The following is a 22,029-nucleotide window of genomic DNA, read 5'->3' as shown; positions in this document are numbered from 1 at the left end:
TGAAAGACCATCCCAAAGTTGTAGAAAGAAGCCAGTGATGATCTTTCCTCATGACAAACATTACAGTTTGCTTTTTATTTGCTTTAATTTAGAATCACAGACCAATGCATTCCCAAGATATCCCCTTCACATTTACAATAAGTGAAAATCTTTCATGTCATTAGACACTTCAAATTAAATGTCACAGTATCTGATTCTGTTGTGGTGCTTAGCCTGTCTCATTTCCTCCTATGAAGTAAGGATGATGGCACCTGGGTTTATAAAAGCCAGCTGTGGTTTGTAGGTAGCTTTGCCTGTTGCTCTACAGACCCCTTATTTATCAATTTTCATGCTCTTGACTCGTGAAGTTGGTAGCACTGATAGCTTACCCTCCACACATCCAGGGACACGTGTCGAGTGGTTTTGTTGTTGGCTTCATGCAATAACAAGTACTCAGACTTTTTAAAAATTGTGAAATGAATATTTTGGTATGGCATGAATCTCCAGGTAATGGGTAATGCACAAGTGAGTGAGGTATTAGGCAAGCCCTGAAGTATCTAAGCAGGATGAAGTGTGTTAGGGTCACAATTTACACTGAAGGACTGACTACTTTTATGAGTTAGGTAAGTATCTTAGCATGTAGTGTGGCTTAAATCAATATATCCTGTATACTGGACCATCCCGCAGTCTTCTAATAGGGGCTTTAATAAGTTTTTGGTGACTATTTGAAGTAGGGTGACCATTTAAGTACTGTTTAGGCTAGACAAGTTCCTCACTTACAAGCAAGAACAAAACATGATAGGTGCATGGGGATTCAAAGAATTCCCTCATTAACTGTGGCAAAAAACCAGCTCTATCTGGAGGTGGAGGGAGAAGAGTACGTTTCATCGTACTTGCCAGTGTTGCCAAAATGTATAGCATTTCATCACATTGCCCAGTTGAAGGGCATGCTCCTCAGTTGCTAATTTTTTGCCACTCTTTGCTTTCTTTGGGATGTATTCAGATCTCATAATGGTATTGCTGGCTCAAAAGCTAGGCAGTTTTTAGTGGAGGATGTTTCAAATTGCTTTTTAGAATTTTTGGATTAGTTTATAGTTCCCCTAATTATATGCTGTGTGCCTATTTTCCCCACAGTCTTTTCAACCTGTGATTTTCCATTTTTGTTATTGCCAATCTTAGTGTGAGATAACACCTCAGTTTTAAATTCAGAGCATCTATCCATATGGTCATTAATAGCTTAGAATTCTCTCTGAAAATTCCTATTGTCTATTTTATCAAAGAGAAAATGGATATCTGAAGATCTTTAGAGGTAAAACATCCTGGAATTCTGGGGTTTATTTGCTTGTGAATCATGCTTAATGTTTGTTAAGTAACACCTACCTCTAACGTTTAATTTGCCCAATGGAGGAATTCTCACTCAAGTGTTTGCCCAAAGTGACTGAACCATTCTTTAATAGTCCACATAGACAGGTTGAATTGTCAACAAACGAGACCAAATGAAGAAGGGTTCTGGCAGTACTAAAAAAGTTTTACAGCTGCTTGGGAATCCACAGCCAGCAATCACTGACTTTGTCCAAAGTCTAAAACATTTCCAGAAATGTGTGAAAAGATGGATTCTGGAGAAAATATGGCAGGAATTCTCACTGAGGCTCTTTAAGCATCACACACCTTAAAATAATCGAGTGGTAGCTGTTAAACTCCACTTGGGCCAGTCATTGTTCTGTGTAACCTAATCTTGTACTGATAATTGCCAGTTCCATGTAACCTGTGAATATAAAAGTGAACATAAAATCTTTTAAAATAGTTTTAGAATTTGAAGATGTTTGTTAAACAATTTGAAGTTGCTTAACTGAGGATTCAACAGTTGCCAACAAGCTTTTGGAACGTATGAATCGTCTTTGGAGTTAAGTCTGTTCTCACCCTGCCACCCACTCCCCCTTGCCAGAGTTTTTGGAAGCTATGAGTGATCACTTGACTAGAATGTAAAAAAAAAAAAAAAATGGGATTCTTATAGTTGGAGTATGTCTCTGGGTCTCTTCTAACTTTTGTAATTGTGAAGCTGTATCTGATTCCAGTTTTGAGCAAGATTATTCAGGAAAGCCCTGATACTGCAGCAATTCAAATAATTCCTATTAGCTTACTGATCTTAGCATAGTCCTTTGACCATTCTGCCTTACTCTGTATGCTCAACAGCATCCTTTGTATGAGCATTTGTGACTCATCAGCATCCTTCCCAAATCATGGCACCCAGAATTTTGTCCCCGAATATATCAGATATGGTCCAACAAGGCTAGCAGACAGGAGCTCTTCCTTGAAGCTTTCCTCTCCATTTGGTCCCTGACTAAATTGGGTTTTAGTCATTTCAGAAGGTTGGATTCATTGAACTCACTAAAACTCGTCTTTTTCTGATAAACTAATCAGAATTTTATTATTGGAAGAGTTCAAACTGTCCATTTCTCTAGTCCCCATATCCCAAGATTTTGATAAATTGATAAATCTTTGATAAAAAGATATTTGATAAATAAAATTTCTGTTTGCCTGATCAAGGTATTGTATTGGTGACATTCTTTTCACCCAAATAAAATAAGACATTTTTTTGCTGAAACAATTGGGGTTAAGTGACTTCCTCAGGGTCACACAGCTAGGAAGTGTTAAATGTCTGAGAACAGATTTGAACTCGGGTCCTACTGACTTCAAGGCAGGTGCTCTATCCACTGTGCCACCTAGCTGCCCCTAAGACTTTATTTTCAACTCTTGATTTAGGCCAATATGTTAGCTTATCAACATTTTGGATCCTGATCCTTAGTGTTGCCCCAACCCAACAAAGCTGAGTTGCAAAGACTGGTTAGCATAATTTTCTTTTTGGTTTGATTTTCATTTCCTTTTAAAGATAATTTTTTTTTGAAAGCAATTTTCTAAACATGCTAACATTGACTCTTGCATAACCTTGTGTTCCAAATTTTCCTCTCCACTCCCTCCCAATGGCAAGCTACCCAATGTTATATGTATTAAAATGTTAGATCCAGTATATATAAACATTTATACAATTATTTTGCCGTATAAGAAAAATCAGATCAAAAAGGAAAAAAAATTAGTAAGAAAACAAAATGCAAGTGAACAACAAAAAGTGAGAATGTTATGTTGTGATCCACATTCAGTTCCCACAGTCCTCTCTGGGTGCAGATGGCTCTCATCATCACAAGATCATTGGAAATGACTTCAATCATCTCATTGTTGGAAAGAGTCACGTCCATCAGAATTGATCTTCGTATAATCTTGTTGCTCATCAGTTCATGTAAGTTTCTCCAGGCTCTCTAAAATCATCCTGCTGATCGGTTCTTATAGAAGAATAATATTCCATAACATACATATATCATAACTTATTCAACCTTTCTCCAATTGATGGGTATCCACTCACTTTCCAGTTTCTAGCTACTATAAAAAGGGCTGCCACAACATTTTTTTGCACATATGGGTCCCTTCCCCTCCTTTAAGATCTCTTTAGGTTATGTCTAGTAGAGACACTGCTGGGTCAAAGGGCATGTGCAGTTTTGATAGCCTTTTGGGTATAGTTCCAAATTGCTCTCCAGAATAGCTGTATCCATTCACAATTCCACCAATAATGATTAGTATCCCAGTTTTCCCACATTCCCTCCAATATTCGTCATTATCTTTTCCTGTCATAATGATAGATATTTTTGATAAATATTTTGTCATCACTTAGAGATGCATTTTTCTGGGGATTTTGGAATAATAGGATGACTAGCGGCCTTACAAATCAGCTACATCCAGAGTGGCATTTAACAAGCAAGATGAACTATCTAGTGAGTGACAGTATTCATTGTTTGATATTCCTTAATGTAATTATTAATTCCTAATGATTTCTGTTTTGGGGTAGATTGTCTTTAAATGGGCCTCAAAGAAAACTTAAATGAATTTACAATATTACACAACTGATCTTTCCATTCCACCAGCTTCCTTTGCAAATGGAGGGGTGGGGAGAGTTGTCCTCAATATCTGTGTTTTCATCAAGACGGACTGATGAAAATGTTAAAACGGCATAAATCTAAGGACTGATTCCTGGGGCTCCCTAACTAAAGAATGCTTTTCAAGTTGACATTAAGTCCCACTCAGTCAATCAGTTCGAAATCTAAAAATTAGCATTATCTAGCCTCCATCATTTCCATAAGAACAGTATTAAGTAACTATTAGAAGCTTTGCTAAAATCTGGATAAACTATAGTATTCTCATTTACCAGTTTTAATAACTCAGATAAAGCTAACCAGTTTTTATTTTGTCTACAGTTATTTTTTTCTCCACGTGTATTTTATTTTTATATGTATATTAACTTTTTAAATTCACATTTATGCATCATGTTGAAAAAGAAAAATCAGAACAAAAAGGAAAAACCACAGAAGGAAAAAAAAATCAACAAAAAAAGTAAACATAATGTGTTAGTTTATATTCAGTCTGCACACTTCTTTCTGGATGCAGATGGCATTTTTTATTCAAAGTTTATTGGGATTGCCTCGGATTACTATAGAGAAGAACCAAGTCTTTAATCTCACTGTTACTGTGTACAATGTATTCCCGGTTCTGCTTGTTTTACTCAGCATCAATTCATGTAAATCTTTCCAGGCCTGTATAAAATCAACTTGTTCACTTTTTTATAGAACAATAATATTCTATAACTTTTGCTGGGAATCCATTTTCCAATTTGCCATGCTAACCAGTTCTTGATATAACAATGCTAACTGATAATTTTTTCTAGATGTTCATTAGCCATTTCTAATATTCTAGATCTTTGACTAGAATTAAAATTATCATTGGCCTGTATTTTGTCAAATTCATTCTCTTCCATTTTTTAAATTATGGGTCATTTGCCCATCTCCATTTCTATAGTTTTCTTCCATAACAGAACGAGCCTTTGTTCTTGTAAAGTCCAGTGATGCTCATCTGGGTCACTACCTAAGTCCTTATAGCTTTGTATTGAAACAGTCAATAAGCATTTTAAGTGCCAAACATGGGCCAGGTACTATTAGATATAGTGTCTATTGGTCACTTCCCTCCCTTTCTGGTTTTCTTTGGTAGAGATCAAAAGCAAAATAAAAATTTAGCTTCTCTGTTGTCAGTTACTGATTCATCCACCATGAATAGTGATTGTGTCCTTTCTTTAGCCATCTTTCCTCCAATACACCACTAAAAATAACAACAAAAAACAAACTGCCATCTTTACAGTTACTAGAATCAGTTTTATCTTTTGTTCGGGAACCCATTTAGGGTTTTCTTGGCAAAGTTGTTAGAATGGTTTGCCATTTCCATCTCTAGCTCATTTTTACAGATAAGGAAACTGAGGCAAATAGTATTTGAGATTGCGTTTGAACTCAAGTTCTAACTGACGGTGAGTGGGTACTCTTTAAGAAGCTGACTCTTATGATGTCACCACTTCCAGGTTAATATCCGGAAATTTGAGAAATATGACTTATATTCCCTAATTCCAGTTCTGGGGACTCTCCACTGGAGCCCTTAATTATACTGACTTCTGGGCCAAAGTATCATTTCCTGGCCGTTACTCCTCCAGGTGTTTAGTCTATTAGAATGTAAGCTCCTTGAGGGCAGGCGTTAAAATTTTTTTTGTGGATTCTTTAAAGTGATTAGCCCAGGGCCACGGCAAACACTCAAATGCCGTCCCTCCCTCCCTCAACGGGTTCTGCCTCGGGAAAAGGGAGATTCGTGATGCTTTGCTCGGCACAGACCGCGCCGGCGCAAAAAGCTTCCTCTTAACACGGCCGACCTATGGCTGCAGAGTCAGGAACACATTGCCCTCGGCCTTTCAGGGCCTGGGCGGAAATAGAAGCAGAGACAGACGTCAACTTCCGGTTTCGCAGACCGACGCAAGATGGCTGCCACCAAGCGGGTTCTTTATGTGGGTGAGTGAATTCCACGTGTCTGGGCTAGGGCCGAGGTCGAGATTCCAGTAGAAGTGCTTTTCTACTCGGCCTAGGAACGCTGGGCCGGTGAGGGGAATCTGACTAAGGCCCCGCACCTCAGGACAGTTAGATAAGGGAGGGAGCGAGCGAATGAGCGTGCAGGGCTATCGCGAGACCTGGCGGAAAAAGGGAGCGCGCGCCCACCTGAGCGCTCGGGGGCGGGGCCGCGGGCTGGGCACGCGCCGCAAGCTCTGTGGTTGGGTACCCAGGGCTTCCTGCGGCTCTTTTCGTCCTCATTCCTTTGAGTTTGTTACTCTTTTCCTTCCGCTGTAACTCCCAGCAGGATGTCAGCTCTTTGAGCGCAGAGAGGAGAGGCTTTCCCCCCCTCCTCCATGCACCTACCTGGCGATTAATAAATGCTTCTGATTCATAAGTGCTCCATTGGCTTGAACCCCCTGCCTCCCGGGGAGACCACATGTACACAGATAGGTACACGCAAGCCTAAGCGAGCCGGGCTCGCCAAGCAGCTCGGGAGAGGCAGGCAGGCCGAGGGCGGGAGGTATCTGAGAGCTGAGTGGCCAAGGAGATCTTGGACTTTAATAGGCAGAAGCCTATTGGGCGGAGGTGGGGATTCCAGCGGCGGGACCCCGAGCCGTCACTAACTCTGTTTCCTCCACTGTAAAACGGAGAGTATAGAACAGTCTGCTGTTTGTCAGGGCCTAATGAGATGGTAGTTGTGAAGTACCTGCCGAGGACTGTTGCCAGAGGTGAGGTCCTTTCCGGGACATCGCCGCGTCTTTGTGTTCCCCAAGTCGGCACGTTGCTGCCCCGTGGCGGGTAGAGCTTTAAGCTCGGAGGGACGTTGTGGGTCCCGGATGAATAAGGGACCTGCCCAGCGGGGCACGGCACACACCTTGACGGGAAGGAAAGAGAATTGAAAAGGAGACCCGTGGTTCATTTGCAGGTGGCCTAGCAGAGGAGGTGGATGAGAAGGTTCTTCATGCTGCTTTTATTCCTTTTGGAGACATCACAGACATTCAGATCCCTCTGGATTATGAAACAGGTGGGCGCGCTTAAGATGTCTTTTCCTTTATCTTAGAAAAATTCAGGGGCAGCTAGGTAGTACAGTGGATAGCGCACCAGCCCTGAAGTCGGGAGGACCCGAGTTCAAATCTGGCCTCAGACACTTAATACTTCCTGGCTCTGTGAGCCTGGGCAAGTCACTTAACCGCATTGTTTTAGCCAAAAAAAAAGAGTTCAGAGATACCAAAGGAAAATTCAGGTACCCTCTGTGACTTGTGAACCTCCCAGCCCGATCTCAAGAATTGGTGTTGGGAGTGCTATCAGACCTAGAAGGAGAGTTGCTTTAAGTCACTGCCTCATTAAGAGTTCTGTCATTGGGACCAAGCCATTTGTCCTAGGGAAGCCTCTGTTTGCTCCTCCATAATAATTGCACCAGCCTCAAAGGTCCTTGTGAAGTTCCTTCAGAATGAGGTATGGGAAGTGCTTTGCTGTCTTTGGAGGAGAAGGGAGAATCATGGAGATCCATTTGGCTGGGGGAATGGCTGGGGGGAGGGCAGTCCTGAGGATGGGGCCCCTGCCCCCTTGTAGCTGTCAGCTGTTACCCTATTATGAAAGTAATTTCATGTTATTACATGGAATTTCTCATAATTCTATAGTGTTTGATAGTTTACAGAGCATTTTCCTTACAACTTTTTGAGAGGAGGGAATGTTAAGGTTCTTGTTGCTGTTTTCTTCAGTTAGATAAATGATTTCTCCAAGCACACCCAACCAGTGTCAGAGGTGAGGGCCAACCTGAGGTCTTTTCCTTCCATTGGATCGTGCTGCTGTTTATTGTCCAAGCGTGTACGTTGTTTTGTTCTCTGAGTGCCCCGAGTGCCTGGCCTCTCCAGTCAAATCTGGCCCATTTCCACATCAAGGAGCATGCCCCAGCTTGCTGTGGGCTGTGCTGTACAGTGATATATATGTGCCCTGCAGGCATGGAAATATATTTGTTGAGTATAAATGATCACTAGTTGATTGAATTATAGTCTGTTGTCCAGGCACTTTTGTAAGCAAAGGTTAGGAGAACTTATATGTAGCCAATTAATGTTTAAAATTCTGATATCATCAAACATATTAACACATATTTTTCTGTTAAATCGAGCTGCTCTTCCTGCAGTGTCTTCTCCAGGGTTGCATCATAGTGTGCAGGAGACAAAGAGTTCTGGCAGGCCCAGCCATTGTGGGAAGGCTGTGAGAGTGTCCTTGGGGACTGTCCGCCAGAGAGCCTCCATAGGAGGCTCACCACCTGCTGAGCAGCTCAAACAGTTGTGAGCTACCCAGTGTACCTTGCTCAATTCACGGAGCTATAGCGTTAAAGTAAGGGAGCTGCTGCATTTCTAAATTGTGGAGCATTCTGCATGTGTCCAGGCTAAATCACAAAAGTTTACAGATTATATTGTCATTTCCAGTTGGACCAGAGAACAGCATCAACAAGGAATACTTTGTGATATAGATTTTTTTCAATTTCTGGTTTCTTTGTCCCTCTTGAATTCCATTGCTAGCAGTGTCTTATCATGAAGTTAACTAATCTAACTGTTCCTTTTTATGTTTTCTCTTAGAAAAACATCGAGGATTTGCATTTGTTGAATTTGAGTTGGCAGAGGTGAGAAACATCAATAAAAGTTTTTTTTTCAGTACTTTTTGGTTTTACATCATCTTCATTTTCAAATATATCCTTCTTATCCCCTGCCTAGGAAGGAAAAAAAAAAAAAAACAGTTCAGGAAAACCACTCAGTGCATTTTCTGAACCTGATAATATTTGTAGTGTTCCATAACCCTCTGCAAAGGAGGAGAAAGATGAATTTGCTCTTACATTATTTGGGGATAAGTTTGGGCATTGGAATTACGCAGTTTTTTTTTTTTTTTGAGGGGTTGTTTTGATTACATTGTTGTCACATTACATGTGAACTGTTTTCACCACTTCTGATTGCTTTGTCTTATGAAGTTCATTGTATTTTGCCTTGATTCTCTCTGGACTTCATATCAATTCTCATTCTTGTGTTGGGTGTTGCTTCAATCAAGTTGAGGCCTATTAAAGACCTCTCCCACTGCATCCAGGGCTATTTCCATTTGTCACGATCTCTCTTTTGCCACTAAACACAGATGGTTCTGGAGAGGAAAGTGAGGCTGGTGAGTTTGCCCCACTCTTTTCACCAAAATCTAGTTCACTTACCTGTCACGGCACCTCCTGGATGTCACGGTCACGGGCCTCTTCGAGAACAAAAAACAAAAACATTCTTGTATCATACTTTGTAAAGCTGTTCCTCAGTTGCTGGTCAACTGCTGAGAAGTTCACTGTTTTAAACAATTTTAAAAGCTTTATTTTCTCTTGTTTTGACTACAAAAGGAGCCATTCTTCCTTGGAGCGTGTTCATACAAATGAGGATTTTTCAGTTGAGATTCCAGTGAAATGTGTGCTAGCTTTTGAAGTGAATGCCTTTTCAGGGACTACTTTTTTCACTTCAGGAATCTTTGATTAAGCATCCGCTCTATGCAGGGGACTACTCGAAGTGCTGGAGGGGTACTGAAACAAAAACAAAAATTTGCCCTTGAGGAGCTTATGTTTTTCTGGAAGCTGTGTAATAAACATGCAAGTAAAGAAAGAATATACATCTGTTTTCCAAGAGGAATATACTAAATAATTCACAGCAATTTCGTAGGGAGATGGTGCTAATAATGGGCAATGGCATGTAGGTAGCCTACATGCTGCAGGCACTTGTTCTGGTTTGTGCTTTGAAGGGGCTGGTGCTTCTGAGAAGTGGCAAGGGAGAAGAAGTGTATTTCAGACATCAAAGTGAATTCCAAAGATTGAGATGGGATCAGTCCCATGAGACTGCAACAGAGAATGAAAGGGAGAAGGGGAGCCACATTGTGGAGCATTCTAAACACCTGACTGAGCAACCGGCATTTTATGCTAGGGGCAGCAGGGAGCCATTAAAGATTCTAGAGTGTTTGCTGAGGTTAGGGATGATGTAGTTAGATCTTGGTTTCAGGAACGTCATTTTGGTAATTGTGTTGAAGATCTATTGGCCAGAGAAGAGACTGGAGGCAGGAAGAGCAGGTTGGGGGGCTACTGTGGGGACTTGGGCAAGAGATGGCAAAGCCTAAAGTAGGAGAAAGTATGAAAATGAAGAGAAGAAAGGTCACAAAAATGTGTTGTGGGCGGAGTATTAGCAGCTGGTTGCGTATGATGCTTGAGGAAGCCTTCGAGGCTGCAGACTTCCAAAGCTGGAAGCATGGTGGGACCATCAATAGAAATGGGCGTGTTTGGAGGAGGGTTTGGCAAGGGTGAGAGCCCCTGTGTGTTCACAAAGGCTGATTTTGAGGTATTTACCAGGTATCCTGATGCCCCGAAGACAAGAGGGAGAAATTAGGAGTCAATAATGTAGATTTGGTAGTCATCTGTTTAGAGGTGATAATTGAATCCACAGCATATTGACATCCTCTCAGAGAGCCTTGCTTAGGAGATTACACTAGAGAATGGTTATTGCTGCCATTTAAAAAAATCATAATTTCTACTTAAATGCTCAGTTGTGCTTCATTGCAATATTTACAACATGGTAATTAGTTTTTTTTTGTTTTGTTTTGTTTTGTTTTTTTTTTCTCTGTAGGATGCTGCAGCGGCTATTGATAACATGGTATGCATTATGTTCCTTATTTCTTACTAATATTCCCATTTAGTTTTTTTTTCCCCCCTGAGGCAATTGGGGTTAAGTGACTTGCCCAGGGTCACACAGCTAGGAACTGTTAAGTGTCTGAGATCAGATTTGAACTCAGGTTCTCCTGCCTTCAGGGCTGGTGCTCTATCCACTGTGCCATCTAGCTACCCCTCCCATTTACTTTTATACATTATAATGACTTAATATTTGTTCTATATATTGTCTTTCCTTTGCTAAATAAATCCCTATTGAAAATAGCCCGTTCTCTAATTTAGAGCTTCTTGGTTTTTGATGAACAGTAGCCTTGACTTAAGGTGAAAAAAATCACCATACTTTGTATCTGCTTAGTTCGACATTTACTCTGATAATTTCCAAGCACAATGAACCCTAGGAGATTTGCACATACTAACACCTTACTGTAAATCAGTCCTGAAAGCGTGATGTTTCATTTTACAGTGAGCACAAAGAATTTGTTTAGTGATGAGCAAGTTGGTTTGTGTGGGTGTCTGTGTATGTGAGAGAGAAAGAGAGATTAATGGGAGAAATCATGAGAACACCTTGGAGAAACTTGTGAGTGGATCCCCAGAAGGATGAGTGATCCCTCTGCTGTATTGTGGGGAGAGCTGGCTTTGAGGTTAAGGACACCTGGCTTCCTGACCTGATGCTTACCAGTGGTGTGACCTCGGTCAAGGCAGGATTGAAAAGCTGTGGCTCCTAGCTGTGTCCATGTGAGGTAAGGAGGAGTCAAATGGGATGCTGATGCTGTCAGGAAAAGAGAAGAGAGGAGGAACAATAGATTGGGGGGTTGAGAGCATGAGTTCAGCTTTAAACCTTTTGTGTTTGAAGTGAGAGGTCCAGACTTACACCTCAGTAGTACTGTCTTCCTCTGTCTCTGAGCCCCTTGCCCATGTGACCTGTTAGAATTCCCACTTTGTGAGGTGCAGAAAGCCCAGGGACAGACGAGTTTTGAGAAAGCTTGGCAGAGAGGGATTAGGGGATCCCTCCAAAGTACATTTCCTGAAATTGTTTGTTAAGCAAAACCTCCTCATGGTGTGATTAACCCTGATAGCTTTTTCTTTCCACTTTTGTACTTTGCCAATTTGTAAAAAGATGTAAAAAAGATACGAGATCTCTAACTGGGATTGTTTATTTGGCATTGTCCCAAGTTTTGCTGCTGCTTAGTGTTGACTATTTAGTCTGTTTATATTTATATATTTATATTGTTCTTTTGGTTCCATGTTTTTCACTTTGTCTTACTTCATTCAAACTGACAGAATGCTAATCCTGGAATCAGGGAATGTCTGAGTTCAGATCTGTCCTCAGACCCTTATTTACTGAGTGATTAACTCTCTCTGCCTTAGTTTCCCCAATGGCAGAATGGAGTCATAAAGCATCCACCTCCTGGGGGTTTGTAAAAAGCAGGCTCTGGCACAGCAGGGGCTTCTTGCTTCCTCCTGTTGCCTCCTCCTTCCTAGTGAGCCAGCAGCTTGTTACATCCCATCAGGGGTGGGGCAAGTGCCAGGGCCAGGCACTTTCTGGAGGCTCTCTGGAGGGGTTTGTGAGAAGGGGGTGGAAGCCCTGATGGTGAGTGGAGAAGGGATGAAAAACAAAGCAGGGGGATTGGGGCTTGCCTTAACGAGTAGGGGGAGCTGAGCATCTTCACAGGCTGGAGGGGAAGAGTCCAGTGGATAGTTACTACTGAAAATGCCAGGGAGGAGGGCCAAGGGCCCAGAGAAGGCAGGCAGGGGGCCCAGGTGGGAAGGTTGGTCTAGGTGAGAGGATCACTGTGTGACCTAAAGCTCAGCAGAGGAAGAACGCACCTGGAGTTCACTGGAGGAGGGGCCATGGGGCTGAGGGTGGTTTGGGTCTTCAGATGAGGAAGAGGAGGCTGTGTGTTTAGAGAGAGCCTGACCTGTTCTGGGGAATGTGATGAAGGATTAATTAGAAGTGGATAAAAGGATTGCATCTTCCAGAAGGGGAGGGAGGACGGGGAGCGGGGAGCTGCCCTGGGCAGAAGGTCAGCTCAGACAAAGAGTCTTAGTGAAGCTGCCAGGACCAGATAAGAACCAAAAGAGGTGAGGGCCATGAGGGTGAAGATCAGGTCTGGGAGGGGTGGGGACAGCAAGGGGAGGTGGGGGCTCAGCAGGAAGTGAGACCCTGATGAAGGCTAGAGAGGCAGCCAGTCCCACTGGGGTGGTTAGGAGCAGCTAGGTGGTACAGTGGTTCGAGCACTGGGCTTGTAGTCATGAGGACCTGAGTTCAGATGTGGCTCTGTGACCTAGGCGAGCCACCCAACCCCGTTTGCCTCAGTTTTCTTATCTGTAAAATGAGCTGGAGCAGGAAGTGGCCAGCCTCTTTAGAGACTTTGCCAAGAAAAACTCACATGTATGAGGAGTCAGACATGACTGAAAAAATGACTAAAACAACAGCGGTCGTTAGGAAGTGTTTCCTTCCCCCAGCTTCCATCTGTCCTGTAAGCTTCCCCTTGGTTCTTCCCTGGGGAAGTTGACTGAAGACCACCATTGGGACTCTTCCCCTTCCCCTTCTCCCAACCAAACATCCCTGCTGCTTTGGGCCTGTCTTCTGGGGCCGTGGTCCCCATCCTGCCGATGTCCTCCCTGATTGCAGCACCCAGAAAGAGACCAGGGCTGGCCCCTGGTGGGCTCCCGGGGCCAGACATCGGGATGGAGAAGGACCTGTGAGCTCCCTCATGGACGCAGGTGGGAGTGTGTGCCAGAAGTCAGGAGGAACAGTGATGAGGCTTGTGAGAGGTTAACTTAGGATGACTCAGATTTACACCTGAGAGTAAGGGAGTCAGAGTGGTTTGGCAGGGAGAAGAAGGTTGGCTCTTTCTCAAGCTCCATAGAATAGGAGAGTGTGAAAAGAAACCATCAGAGACCTGAGAGGTGGCCAGTGAGGGGACACCCCACAGAGATGCAGGAGCGCCCGCAGCCCCAGAACCCCTCTGGGCTCTGGGTGTTCGGCCTTTAGGGGAGAGCTTGGCTTCATGTGAGGCTGAGGAATGTGTGAAGAGGACGGCTGATCTCAGCTCCAAAACAGAAAGGCTTTTACAGGTGGGGATAATGGCTCCTGGGACATTATGTCTGAGCTCGTACAGGTACTAATCAGAGGGCGGATTTGAACTTGAGTTCTCTGCCTGGGGAAGCACACATGGATCAGGAGGAGGGCATGGATGCTTCTCTTTGTGCCTCTGGTTAGCAGCATCGGGACAGTGAGGGATAGGGAGGTGAGCAGGAGGGTCAGCCGGCCCTGGAGAAGGCTGGGGAGCAACATGCGAGGCAGGGAGCCCAACGGGTTTTTCCCTTTTCAACATCATGAATCTCACAAAACCTTGAAACAGTTTTTTAGTTTTACTTTTCTCCTTTTCAGAACGAGTCTGAGCTCTTTGGAAGGACAATTCGCGTCAATTTGGCTAAACCCATGAAAATTAAAGAAGGCTCTTCCAGACCAGGTGAGTGAGTGAGTAAAAGGGACTAATTTGTCTTTTGCCCATAGATATTCTTGAGCTTGTTTCACAGTATTTAGGATTCTTGCTTAGCTGATGTATCTGTACTGGACTTGTCCCACTACAAACTCTTCTAGTATAAAGGGAGAATACCTTTGTGGTAGAGATAAGGCTACTGTCCATCAACAAAGGAGCTGAAACAAGAACAATAATTGACTTAATCTTTATCACAAATATATACAAATTGTTTCTATTCTGGAGGAAAATTTTATTTATTTTTTTACTTCTTACCTATGACTTTCCTTTTGGTGCTAATTGGAGATGGACAATGATATCAATTTATGGTCATGTAGGACTTCCTAGTTTCTAAAAAGCATTTGTAACAAGTGCCACATGAGCTTGGAAGTTACAAGAATCTCAGTTCCTACTCTACAATGAAGTAAACTAAGTAAAGTGAAAGTTTGTCAGCTTCCTCTGGCTCCCTCTGGCAGCGCAGCCCCATCTCAGGGCAAGTATTGGAACCAGCTCCCCCAGGGAGTGACTGCCCTGTCCCCAAGGGCTGGCTTTGTCCCTCTACCCTGTTCTCATCTGCCAGTGCTAACAGCTGTTTTCTATAGAAATAAAAAGGGCAGGAAATTTTCCACAGTTAGCCTTTTCTTTTCTCTGGCCGTGAGGACAAATTGTCCTTCCGTACCCGATGACTAAGCAGTGGTCGGTCGCCACTCTGGACCACGTTCATTGGCGGTGTTTCTGTTCTTGTCACTCAGTGTGGTCAGATGATGACTGGTTGAAGAAATTTTCTGGGAAGACGCTTGAGGAGAATAAAGAGGAAGGAGCATCGGAGCCTCCCACGTCGGAAGCCCCAGAGGTAAATGGCAGGGTCTCTCTGAGGAGAGACCAAATAGTGCTTTTGATACTGTCATGTCAGACGAGGAGGAAGGAAGGGAAGAGTCATCTCTGAGTGCCTATTGTGTGCCAGGCACTGTGCTGAGCCCTTGGATAAACAGCGTCCTATTTGACAGTTGCAGTAACCTTGTGAAGTAAATGTTATTTTGACCCCCCCCTCCCTTTTTTTTTTTTAAACATTCGAGGAAATTGGGGCAGGTCCAGGTTAAGTGACTTACCCAGATCATACATGTAGAGAGTGTCTGGGGCTGGATTTGGTCTCAGACCTTCCTGTCTCCAGGCCCAGCTGCTTGGGATGGGAGTGGGAAGGACTTGGATAATATCAAGGACTTCCAGAAGGGTCCTGGTTGTGGTCTGAGACACAGGCCCTGCCCTTGGCTTTCTGAAATGGAGGAGTCCGTGAGAGGTGAGGAGGGGACTGTGGGGTGAGAATGCATCTGCCGAGTGTCATACACAGCTTAACCCTTCACTTTTTAAAGGATTAGACAGCTTTTTCTAATAGGAGCTTGGAGCCCAACAGGAGTGCTGCAGTTGGTTATTCACTTGTCAGAATTAGAATATGCAGCTAGCACAGGAGATCAAGGCTAGATTAACTGGAAAGCCTCTTGAAGCAAGGCAGTTCTCGTAAGGAAATAGCGTGTTGGACAGCTAGGAAATAACTGTTCTGTGACTTCACATGGTTCAGGACGAAGAATTAAAGGTGAGAAAGAGAATCTGACGTTTGTCCAAAGTGGCTGTGCTGAAGCAGTTAGGGTTGTTAGAAGTACCGTGGGTAGTAAGGCTGTCAGCGTTAGCGACAGACCTTAGCATCTTCATGCTTCTGCCCTGCTCTAACGGGATCACCAGTGGAGTGGGTCATGTTGGGAGCTGTTGTGCCCTCTCCCAATACTTCATCATAAGGACGTCACCCTAACACAAGTGAAAAAAAATGTCTCTTTCAAAAATTATTTTTATTTCATTATTTCCCAAATACATGTAAAAAAAAATGTTTAATTTTGAGTTCTAAATTCTTTCTTCCTCCCTTCTCTTTGAAAAAGGAAGTAGGGCAGCTAGGTGGCACAGTGGCCTTGAAGTCAGGAAGACCTGAGTTCAAATCTGGCTTCAGACACTTAACACTTCCTAGCTGTGTGACCCTGGGCAAGTCACTCAACCCCAATTGCCTCAACAAAAAAAAGAAAAGAAAAAGAAAAGGCAAGCAGTTTGATTTCAGTTGTAGAGATAAAGCCACGCAAAACATTTTCACATTAGCTATGTTGCAAAAGAAAACAAAAATAAAGAGAGTAAAAAACAGTATGCTTCGTCTGCCCTCAGATCATTTGTTCTTTCTTTAGAGATGAGTAACATCTCTCATCATGGGGCTTTGGGAATTGTCTTAGAGCAGCCAAGTCTTTCACATTTGATTACCTTATTATGTTGCTGTTGTGTGTATAAAATTCTTCTGGTTCTGCTCACTTCACTTTGCATGAGTTTATACAGATTTTCCATGATAGAAAGTCTTTCTTGACACAATAGGCAGGGAGGGGTCAGTGATCAAAAAGTTTAGTTTTTAAACCCAAGGATAATGAGAAGTCTCATTTTGAATATACACTGAAGTCTAAAAATGCTGTGTGTGTGTTTTCTGAAGAAAATATATTTCTTTGCAATAAAAAACAGCTACTTATATTTACATTAAAAACATTGTCTTTTCCCCAGGGAGAGCCCCCAGCCAAAAAGGCAAGAGCCAATCCTCAAGTGTATATGGATATTAAGATTGGAAACAAACCTGCTGGCCGAATCCAAATGCTTTTGCGTTCTGATATTGTCCCTATGACAGTAGGTAAGAGCAAGCTGCCCTTAGTTCTCCCCAATTCTTAGAGGAGAGTCCTCTATAGCATCCTCCATGACTGGCCAGCATATACTTGAAGGCCTTGGTGACTGTTGAAGCAGCCCATTATATTTTGAATGGCTGTGATCGTTCTGTTCCTTTTTGTTGATTCCCAAACCTGCCTTTCTGTAACTTTTCCCCATAGTGGCCCCTCGAGGGCCAAGGAGAACAAGTGTGACCCCCACCCCCACCCCCAACAGTCCCCAAATATTCACGTGTAGGTTGAGGAAGAGAGCCCAGCCTTGTGCGGTGGCCAGGAAGGCTGTGGACTGGAGTTATTAATAGAGAATCTTCTCAATAAGGGTTCTTGAAAAAAATCACATTATTCTAAACTCATTTAATTTTCTCAAACCAGAGAATTTCCGTTGTCTGTGCACGCATGAAAAGGGCTTTGGTTTCAAGGGAAGCAGTTTCCACCGCATCATCCCCCAGTTCATGTGTCAAGCTGGGGATTTTACCAACCACAATGGCAGTGGAGGCAAATCGATCTATGGCAAGAAGTTTGATGATGAGAATTTTATTCTGAAACACACAGGGCCAGGTAGGAACAAACTCAGCACTTTGACGCCCCCTCCTTTTCTAGAAATCTGAGGCTGGGTTGGAGACTTTTGGATGAAATCACAGCTGTTGGAAGTATTGGCACATGGGCTTAGCTTAGGTCTGCCCGTGTGCCCAGAGGGTCTGTTCTCAGCACTCTGGGAGGCCCAAGAGGATGTACCCTAATTTGTCAGCGCCTGGCCCAGCTCGGCGCAGAGGGACTTGGTCCAAACGTGGGCGCCAGGCAATGGCACTGAGTGGGGATGGCCTGCATGGTGGAAGGTACAGTCACCCTGGGGAAATCCACTCTGTTTGTACCCGAGTGTACAGCACGTTGTGCTATGAGCGCTGAGCTTCCTAGGGCTCCCGGCACTATCGACAACTACGTATTGCTTTGACTCTAGAAGCGGTGTGGTCTGATCATGCTTCCTTCCTTTGCGACTTCTCTTCCTCCAAAACAAAATAAAATAGCTTCTTTAGGGACAGTAATTGTAGGACCTGTGTCGTGGGGAGATTGTCACATTGTATTTTGTAAAAAGATGATGTGGGTATTACTGAAGTGGGATGTTTAATAGTTTTGGTGACTGGAAATCAGGAACAAGAAGATGAGGTGGCACGTGTGCCTGGGCTGACATTCATTAGGATGGGCAGGGCTGCCCCCGTGCCCGGAATCGGGCCTTGTTTCACCAGGAAGCAACTGAGGTGCTCGTTCTTTGTCTGTAGGGTTGCTGTCTATGGCCAATTCTGGTCCAAACACTAATGGCTCCCAGTTCTTCATCACTTGTGACAAGACAGACTGGCTTGATGGAAAGCATGTGGTTTTTGGTGAAGTCACTGAAGGCATGGATGTGGTACAGAAGATTGAGGTATGAGAATGGGGTTTAACTCGCTCATTCTTTGTCTTTGCCTTCTGCAGGTCTGCTATCACCCCGCTCCCCATCCTCCTTCTCTTAGTGATATGGCCATCCTGCTTCTTCCTGACTCCCCACAGCCAGACTTACCTGCGGCCCTCCTTTCTGTTCCCACTGCCTCCCCCCCCCCCCCCCCCCCCCCCCCATCCAGCTTATCCCCTCACACTTGGGTTGTGGCAGTAGCCTGCCAACTCATCCCCTCAGCCCTTCCTTCTCTCTCCCCATTATGCAGCTTGCATTCCCAAGGCCATCTTCTCAAGAGGGGCTTTTTAGCCATTTTTGTTTCATGAAACTCTTGAGCCCATCTCAGGGCAGGTTTCTGTGTTCTTACATACACAAATAAAATACAAACAATGAGATAATCCTGTAGATGAGAAGGCTGCGATCTAGAGGCAGGTCTACTAACTATAGTCATTTGGAAGTAACAGCGAATGTAAAGATTATGTTGAGATACCTGCAACAACTGTAGTGTGATTTTTGTGGTTTCTGCTAACACTGTGGTGGTCTCTGGTGCACATACAGAATTGAGGGAAACACTAAACTTCAGGTCGAGGTCAGTAAAGCTAAGCTGTACATTTTTTCCATCTCAGATCCCTGAGATCCATGGACCTGTTCAGAGAGCAGTTCTAATTGTCTTAGTTTTCTCAAAAAAGCATTCTTTGATTTCTTGTTGCCTGTTCTTTAGCCCAAAATCTGAGGCCTTCCCTATTGTGGTCCCAGGAGGTCGTTCTGCCTTGACCCTGATTCTCCAAGTTCCCCTGCCCATGTTGTGACTCAACCCCAGCCTCCCAGCCGTGGAGCCCATCTGTGCCTCTGTTTCACACTGGTTCCCCCCAGAGGGTCCTCCCCTGTCAGAGACAGGGCTCATGACCTGTACTGTAATGGTCAAGTTCAAATCTTACCTTTAGGGAAGCTCCTTGCAGGGAGGGGCCACCTTTTACCACAGGCTCTCCCCATTTAGTGTCCTGAATGCAAGGTTCAAGAATAAGTAGGAAATGTTGGTTGACTTAAATTGAGCTCAAAGATCTTTAGAGTGGAGACTTTCTTGTAAATTCATCCAGGATCTGGTAGATGATGAAATTTGTGGCCTATCTGGGTAACCATGAGAACAACACGGAGGCTCTACCTGCCCTCTCACTTGTCCTGTTCTCTTTGTACAAGTGTTGGAGTGGTCCCCTGCAGGAGGAGGCATGTGGCTACCCTCCCATAGAACTTTGGGTTTTTTTTTTCTTGTTTAAAATTTATTTATTAGTTTTCAAGGTTTACGTTTATAATATTTTGATTTTCATTTTTTTTCTCCCTCTCTTCCTTTCTTCCCCCCTCCCCAAGATGGCAATCAATACAATATACATGTATAATCATGTTAAATATTTTCCCACATTAGTCATGTTGTGAAAGAAGAATCAGAACAAAGGGGGAAAACCACAAGAAAGAAAAACTGAAAATAGTCTGTTTTGGTCTGCCTTCAGATTCCATGGTTCTTTCTCTGGATGTGGGTGACAATTTCCATCATGAATCTTTTGGAATTGTCTTAGAGCATTGTAACGATACAATCTTCTCAGTGGAGAAGGCCAAAATTGATCACTGCACAGTATTGTTGTGGCTGTGTACAGGGTTCTCTTGGTTCTGCTCACTTCCCCAGCATCAGTGAACTTGATTTTCTCATCTTTAAATTGGGCATGATCCTTGTATATTCTCAGATCTCAGAGGGTGGTTGTAAGGAAGTGTAACAGTTACAATAAGGTAAACTGAGGTGCAGAGTTTTGAACATGGTCAGTTTATTGATAAAACCCAAGTCTACCAGTAAGCAGGATTTTGGCTTCCCCTCTAAGCTGAGATCCCAAATAAGAGGGATAGTTCTCTTTTATAGATTTTAGGGAGAACAGGACAAAGAAACAAGTGGGTAGATGACATATAGGGACGGTGTGATTGGTAGAAGTTTGGTAACAAGGACCTAGCAATGGCCCAAGCTTCTCCCCATGATTAAGAAGTGTTCATTGTTTGAGTCTACCTGCAAGGTAGCTGCACAACAGACTGGACATCCTTGAAGGCTGAACTGCCTTATGGCTAACCCCATCCCCTGAGCTCAGCCATATTCCTTGAGGCAAGACTGGATCAGTGATTAATAAGAGAACTGGATTTCTGAACTCGGGTCATTACAGGCCTGCTGACTTCAGAGCTCAGTCCAGAGACAGAAATACATGCCTAAAGCAGTTACAGATAAAGCCAATTAACTGTAGAGAGGATACAGAAGAAAATGGCACAGAACCACCCTTAGTAGATCTAAAAGTGGGGACTGTTGACTTGGTGCCCATGGGCTCCCTGGCGGTCTTCTTGGGGGCAGGGCTGGGCGACTGGGTCCGAGAATGTTTCCTTCACTCTGTTTCTCTTTGCAAGGCTCAGGGTAGCAAAGATGGGAAACCCAAGCAGAAAGTGCTCATCTCAGACTGCGGCGAGTACATGTGAGGTTCTCTGCTTCCTTCACTGGGCTCCCAGCTGCGATGCCCAGGAGCCAGAAGTTGTTCTCCAAGATGCCTCAGCTGGAAAGGGCCTCCACCGGCTAGTGAAGGAAGGCTTGGAGCATGGGGGCTGCTCTGTGGGCCCTGAGAGCGAGCGCCCCGCCATGGGGACTTGAGGGGAAGGCTGAGGCCGGGACTTGGGGCTGCTGGGTCTCCTTGGGGCCTGCCTGGGTTCCTTGGGGCCTGCAAGGGTTGGTTTGTGTCAGTTGTATAAAAATAAATTCTAGTTTTTCTATTGGTGGTACATCCTTTCCTGGAGGTTTTGGCAAAGACAGAATTGGGATTGTGCAGGAATGGGCCTTATCCTCGTGGTGGGTTGAGATCTGCCCAGTGCCCGGTGTCAGTGCAGGAGCACCAGTCCGGCCCTCACTCCGGACCTTTATTCTCTCCGGTCCCCAGTGGTTTTTAGTCCCTTACAGCTCAATCCAAGGACCCCCATTTTACAGACGACAAAGTTGAGACCCAGAGCTGGGAATTCCTGGCTTCAGGAGTTTCCTTCTTGTTTGCAAGATGTGGAAGTCAGGAAATCCTGCGCTAATGGCCCCGGCTGCCTCTTGGCCCGGTAAGATGGGTAATGGCCCGGGGGGCAGCTCCTTCCCCCAGTCAGAGTGCCCTCGGCTCCCTCCTACCCAATTCCCCCCCCCCTCCCCGCCACGCCCCCTGCTGGCAGAGGCCTCTTCTGGCCTACCTACACTTTCCTAACCCTCAGTCAGGCTTTAACAAGGGGGTGAGGGGGAGGGAGGAAGCAGCCAAGACTTACCCTTGTTTGTTCAGGGAGGAAGATGGTGCCCGGCCCTGCGCCCAAGTGGTGCCCCACGGGACTGGTCCCGCCCTCTCTCCAGCTCCGCCTTAAGGGGCTGACCCAGATGCCTCCCTCTGGGACCCAGAGATGAGGCCCTGTCCTTAATCCTTCCTCCTTGTCAGGGGCCCCCTGGCCAGTCCTTGGCGTTTGGGTCACGCTTGTTTGTGGGTCAGGCCTGGCCACGACGCTGGGGAGAGAGATGGTCTCTCACCATGGATGCGCACAGCTCGTCTCTGCAGGGGGTGCTCGAGCACGAAGGGGCCCTCCGCGTTTAACCTGCTTGGAAAGGGCTTCACCCACTAAGTGGGAGCTGGGTGTGCCGAGGCTCCTTAACCACCAGCTCCTGGCCGCCCTTCTCCCTGCCGTTCCCAGCAGGCTCGGCGGCGTTGGC

General features: G+C 44.6%; 1 protein-coding gene across 2 annotated transcripts; it reads left to right on the top strand.

Annotated features, from left to right (window-relative positions):
* Nucleotides 1-5,826: 5,826 nt before the first annotated feature.
* Nucleotides 5,827-21,071, top strand: PPIE (peptidylprolyl isomerase E). Of its 2 annotated transcripts, XM_051987756.1 has the most exons (10): nt 5,827-5,909; nt 6,874-6,972; nt 8,534-8,577; nt 10,586-10,612; nt 14,024-14,105; nt 14,867-14,967; nt 16,698-16,821; nt 17,225-17,410; nt 18,130-18,272; nt 20,715-21,071. In XM_051987756.1, the coding sequence occupies exons 1-10, from the start codon at nt 5,879-5,881 to the stop codon at nt 20,781-20,783; spliced, it is 906 nt and encodes a 301-aa protein (XP_051843716.1). In that variant the 5' UTR covers nt 5,827-5,878; the 3' UTR covers nt 20,784-21,071. The 2 variants fall into 2 exon arrangements, with proteins under 2 accessions (XP_051843716.1, XP_051843717.1); XM_051987757.1 differs by lacking the exon at nt 6,874-6,972 and having other exon boundaries at nt 5,864-5,909.
* The last annotated feature ends 958 nt before the right edge of the window (nt 21,072-22,029 follow it).

Source organism: Antechinus flavipes, chromosome 3, assembly GCF_016432865.1.
Source record: "Antechinus flavipes isolate AdamAnt ecotype Samford, QLD, Australia chromosome 3, AdamAnt_v2, whole genome shotgun sequence".
Lineage (NCBI taxonomy): Eukaryota > Metazoa > Chordata > Mammalia > Dasyuromorphia > Dasyuridae > Antechinus > Antechinus flavipes.
The sequence above is the reverse complement of the archived record's forward strand: the minus strand, read 5'-3'. Positions and strand labels throughout refer to the sequence as shown.

Bases quoted from the DNA above. Each gene is read 5' to 3' on its own strand.
- PPIE (XM_051987756.1), top strand. From the start codon at position 5,879: ATGGCTGCCACCAAGCGGGTTCTTTATGTGG. The intron at 8,578-10,585 runs GTGAGAAACATC...TTTTCTCTGTAG, and splicing joins TTGAATTTGAGTTGGCAGAG to GATGCTGCAGCGGCTATTGA. The intron at 14,968-16,697 runs GTAAATGGCAGG...TCTTTTCCCCAG, and splicing joins CCACGTCGGAAGCCCCAGAG to GGAGAGCCCCCAGCCAAAAA.